At 32.8% G+C, this 5,617-nt stretch overlaps 1 protein-coding gene across 1 annotated transcript; it reads left to right on the forward strand.

The window, feature by feature from the left end:
- Positions 1 to 3,736: 3,736 nt before the first annotated feature.
- Positions 3,737 to 5,386, forward strand: LOC114282604 (uncharacterized). Its single transcript, XM_082880820.1, has 4 exons — positions 3,737 to 3,851; positions 3,945 to 4,097; positions 4,194 to 4,592; positions 5,016 to 5,386. The coding sequence occupies exons 1-4, from the start codon at positions 3,737 to 3,739 to the stop codon at positions 5,384 to 5,386; spliced, it is 1,038 nt and encodes a 345-aa protein (XP_082736946.1).
- Positions 5,387 to 5,617: the final 231 nt, after the last annotated feature.

Raw genomic sequence — 5,617 nt, forward strand, 5'->3', positions numbered from 1 at the left:
ATTCATTGATAGCTCACACACTTACATTTTACTCAAGATAGTATCTATATATAGAGATCTAATACAGTTTTCTAGAATCTCTAACAGTCTAACAGAATTTGCATATCACAAGTTAGTTACAACTGCCACACATTTAGTTACAACTATTTTGGCAACTGTGGTTGCTTTTGTAACTGTTGGCTGCTATTGTAACTGTGGCTGAAGTGTGGCTACTGCTGTAATTGTGGCTGAAGTGTGGCTTGTGGCTGAAGTGTGGACTAAGCTGAAGTGGCTTGCTTCTGCAGCTGTGGCTGAAGTGAGGATTGAGTTGAAGCTGCAGTTGAATTATATACAGGCCTTGTTGGCTCAGTAGGCTCAACAAATAGAAGAGAGAGGAAAAAAAAAATCAAGCCTTATACGTACACACCATAAGGGATGGGGGAGTGTGCCTCACTCTCCCACCATGAGAGGACACCAAAACTAAAAGTAAGACTGGTGGTAGTTGGAAAGATGGTAAAATTACCAAAGTGCAGCTAATTCAATATCATTTTTTTCCCCCTACATATGATTTGCAAATTTGTTCATGGGTTTTAGTTGATTATTTGATTGAATTCTCGAAAGTTAGATTTTTATTTGTTGTGGGATTTGAAGATTTGAGATTTCATTCTTTGAATAAAATTTTTAATTTTGATTTTTTTCCAGATATGTTTGAAATAGTTAATATGTTTTAGTTCACTTTAAGATTTAACCTTTTGATTGAGGTGTATATGATGTTTGAGAATTTCCAAACAGGTTTATATGATATATTTATTTCAAAAGTTGCGCTCTTTGTCTTATTTATTTATTTATTTTTATTTTGTTGAGAGTTGATATGCATATTGGTTGAGAGTTCATAATATACGTACACTTGCGATGTTTGAGGTTAGTTGAGTTTATGATTATGATTAATAATTAAAATACCAAGTAAGAAAAAATCATGTGCACTAAAAAAATGTGTTAAATAAACATCCTATACTTAAATTATAAGTCTCAATTTTTTTTAACACTAAAATTTAAGAAAATAAGGAAATCTAATGATGCTTGATTTATTTTATTATTATTATTTTTTTAAAAGCTTGGTAAAAAATTCCTCATTGAAATTGCATCTTGTGAAATGACACAAAATATTTTAAGACAAACTTCACTTTAGCCCCATATTGTTTAGACTATATGTAGTTTACTTGCTTAATGTTTGGAAATGACCACATAACTCCCACATGGTTTGTGGACTATAAAGTACACCGTTAGGTCTGTCAACAATTTAATGGAAAAGATTAAAGTACCCCAGTATATGAGTAACTTAAGTTGCCATTTGGCTAGAACTTTTTTAGTCGACTTTTTTGAGTTGGAACCTTTTAGCTTGGGACTGAAAATTTTATTTGGGTTGGCTTTTTTAACTTTTGTAAGAGAAAAAATATAATGATTATGATTATAATTAGATGTTACATTTTGTCTTATTGGCTTATTTAGTCTATTTTGTCTTTTGTGTTTATTTAGTCCCAAAAGGCCTAGCCAAACAAACTACGGATATTTTCGTCATTTGTTTGGAAGACAAAGTGCACTTTAATTCCCTGTGCTTTATTCAATGTTCGATTTATCCCCTTGAAATTTGAAATGAGCATATAACCTCCTTATGTTTGCTACGTGGTTCACACTTTCTGTTAAGTTTGACGAAATGTTTAACAGTACATATCAATCCACAAATCACGTGGGGTCATGTGGTCATTTCCAGACGTTAGGGGATAAACTGCACATGGTCCAAACCATGAAGAGGTAAAGTGAAGTTTGCCCAATATTTATTAGTTTGTAAACTTCTCCAAATATAGGTCTCATGCAGGACAAATGATTTTAAAAGTAAATTTTTTTGGACAATTTTGCCCAGCGTTATATGTAGTAGCGATTTGATTCAAATCGTTGATTGCATCTTATACAACTCTCTCTCTCTCTCTCTCTCTCTCTCTCTCTCTCACACACACACACACACACACACAACTCTTTCACACAAATCTTCACCATCTTCGTTGATCGTCTCTCATCACCACTACCACCACCATCTTCATTATCAATCGGTGCAGGGGCAGAGGGACATTGGGCTCAGGGAGGTCACGTACGCCCCTGACTTTTGAATTTTTTTTTTGGGTTTAAGTGTGTTCTGCCTTTCACACATAGATTGTGCCCCTCCTAATACACAATTTCAAACCCACTAACCCACCGACACACACACCACACGCACGACGCACCCACATTTGTATATATATATATATATATATATTTTGGAATCCCAATCCCAATTAACAATTGACACACAACTTTTTTTTAGGTGAGTGCACACAACTCCAATTATAGTAAGGTTAAAACTCTAAAACCCTAAAAGTGTATGAAATTCTTTATTTTTTTATTTGTTCACAGTATTTGTGAAGTATATTCGTATTTTCTTTGTCTTATTTGTCTCCCTTTGTTGCTTTGCAACTTACCGACTCGCGATTCATCAAATTAGGATCACACAACACATATTTGGGACCACATTACAACCTTGGTATCTTCTCTTCATTGTTTACAAGTAACTTTATTTTTTTTATATACTTTTAAATAAAAATTATGAGTATTAATTTGTAATTATTTGTTAAGTTTTGATTTGTAAATTTTTTTTATTTTTTATTATTTATGTTAAAATAAGAGATTTTGATATGCTAAAATTATGAATCTTAATTGGTGGTGATTTATATTAAAATTAGGGATTTTGGTTTGTTGTTGTTTGCGCTAAAATTAGGGATTTGATTTGTGCTAAAATTAAAATATTAATTTGCAGTGATTAATATTTAAATTAGGGATTTTGATTTATTATAATTTGTGCTAAAATTAAAAAAATTTATTTTTTGTGATTTGTGCTAATTTAAATTTTTTTGATTTGTATTAAAATTGAAGATTTTGATTTGTAGGAGGTTTAAGATTTTGATTATGAATTTTTATTTTGATTTTTAGTTTTTTCAAACAATCATGGAGAAATATTTCAAAAGAAAATCAAAGTTGGAATCATCTCTTTCTCAAGAAAAAAGATGATAATTATTCTTCTGCAAAACAAAGTCACATAGAAATCAACTTAGTAGACCTTCCTGCAGATCCAGGACTACGGCCTCGGATTATGGACTATAATGCTAATGATCGAGACCGAATTCGTAGGGCAAATCTACAAAAAGGTCCTTGTCAACCTCGTGATCATAATTTTCCACAAAAATTATTTGGACAAAAACTTCGGTGATTTAATTAGGCTTGGTTTAGTGAATTTCCTAATTGGTTAGAGTATAGCATAGCAAAAGATGTAACATTTTGTTTATGTTGTTATCTTTTCAAACCCGATATTGGAAATCAAGGTAATGGTGATTCTTTTGTTGGTGAGGGTTTCTCAAATTGGAAGAAAAAAGAAAAAATTCAGACTCATGTTGGAGGTCCCAATAGTGTTCATAATCAAGCTTCAAGTAAATGTCAAGACTTGTTAAACCAGAACCAAAACCAACATATTGAAACGATTTTTTTCAAACAATCTGATCAAGCTTGAATTGAGTATCGAACCCGTTTGAATTCATCGGTTGATTGTATTAAATTTCTTCTAAGACAAGGACTTCCGTTTCGTGGGCATGATGAATCTGAAAATTCAAGTAACCAAGGAAATTTTCTTGAACTTCTCAAGTTTCTTGCTAATTATAATGAAGATGTCAAAATGGTTGCATTGAGCAATGCTCCACAAAATCTCAAGTTGACATCTCTTGATATTCAAAAAGACATTGTAAATGTGGCCGCATTTGAAACTATCAATGTGATTATTAGAGATTTTGGTGATGCACTTTTTTCTATTTTGATTGATGAAGCCTGTGACATATCAATCAAGGAGCAAATGACAATTGTAATATGATATGCTGACAAAAAAGGACAAGTGATTGAGCGCTTTTTGGGTATTGAGCATGTTGCTAATACGAATGCTCTCTCACTTAAACAAGCTATGGAAAATTTATTCTCCAAACTTGGATTGAGTATTTTCAGATTGCGAGGTCAAGGATATGATGGGGCTAGTAATATGCAAGGTGAGTTCAGTAGTCTTAAAACACTTATACTGAAAGAGAATCCTTGTGCATATTATGTTCATTGTTTTGCTCATCAATTGCAATTGGCACTTGTAGCCGTGACAAAGAATCATAATCAAATTGCTTTACTTTTCACTTTGGTTTCTAATGTGGTGAGTGTTGTTGGAGCATCATGTAAACGCCGAGATATTGTTAGGGAGAAGCAAGCTGCAAAAGTTGCTGAGGCACTTAATAATAGAGAGCTATCTAGTGGACAAGGCTTAAATCAAGAAACTAATCTTAAACGTGCTCGTGATACACGTTGGGGTTCACACTATGGTACTTTAGTCAGCTTGGCTAGTATGTTTTCAACAGTGATTAATGTGCTTGAAATGATTTCGGAGGATGGTTCAAATTCAGAACAACGAGCAGAAGCAAATGTATTGTTGGACTCAATTCAATCATTTGAGTTTGTATTCAACCTTGATTTGATGAAAACGATATTGGCTATTACAAGTGAGTTATCGTAAGCACTACAAAAGAAAGATCAAGATATTGTTAATGCCATGAATTTAGTTCAAATTTCTAAAGTACGACTCCAAAAGATAAGGGAGAGTGGATGAACATCTTTACTTGATAATATTTTATCTCTTTGTGAAAAACATGAAATTGATGTTCCCCAAATGGAAGATATGTTTGTAGCTCGAGGGAGAAAAAGGCGTAATGCTCAAAAAATTACAAATTTACATCACTATCGCGCTGAGTTGTTCTACACTATTTTGGATATGCAAATTCAAGAACTAAATGCTCATTTCACTGAGTCGAACACTGAGTTGTTATTTTGTGTGGCATGTTTGAATCCATCTAACTCTTTCTCTAGTTTTGATAGGAAAAAGTTAATTCATCTTGCTGAATTTTATCTCAAAGAATTTTCTTCAGTGGAGCTCATGGTACTTAATGATCAACTTGATACATATATTATCGCTATGCTATCCAATAGTGAGTTCTCAATGTTGAATGGAATTGCTGATTTTGCTAAGAAAATGGTAGAGACTGGAAGAGACAAAGTATATCCATTGGTGTATTTACTCTTGACTTTAGCATTAATCTTACCTGTTGCAACTGCTACTGTTGATAGGGTATTTTCAGCTATGAATATTGTGAAGAATCGGTTACAGAACCGAATGGGTGATGAATGGATGAATGATAGCTGGATTGTCTACATTGAGAGAGATATTTTTGATGGTATTGACAATGATACTATTATGGAAAGATTTCAACAGAAGAAAACTCGTTGGGGTCAATTGTAAAAGTGTAAAATTTAAAACTTTTTATAATTGATATTAATTTTTAATGTTTAACATTAGCTCGAAAAATTATTATTATGTTATTGTTATTGATTGGGTAAGAAAGATTTTGAGATTGTAATTAATGGATGCCCCCTATATTAAATTCCTGTCTCCACCACTAAATCGGCATTGCTCATTGTCACCCTCATCGGTTGTTATCTCAAATCTAGTGCTACCTCGATCGCACGCCAT

Source organism: Camellia sinensis, chromosome 7, assembly GCF_055761805.1.
Source record: "Camellia sinensis isolate YWXY chromosome 7, ASM5576180v1, whole genome shotgun sequence".
NCBI lineage: Eukaryota > Viridiplantae > Streptophyta > Magnoliopsida > Ericales > Theaceae > Camellia > Camellia sinensis.

Coding starts and splice junctions, on each gene's coding strand:
- LOC114282604 (XM_082880820.1), top strand. CDS start 3,737: ATGGTTGCATTGAGCAATGCTCCACAAAATCTCAAGTTGACATCTCTT. Junction 3,852..3,944: donor TGTGATTATTAGAGATTTTG/GTGATGCACTTT, acceptor CTGACAAAAAAG/GACAAGTGATTGAGCGCTTT. Junction 4,098..4,193: donor TGGGGCTAGTAATATGCAAG/GTGAGTTCAGTA, acceptor TGGCACTTGTAG/CCGTGACAAAGAATCATAAT.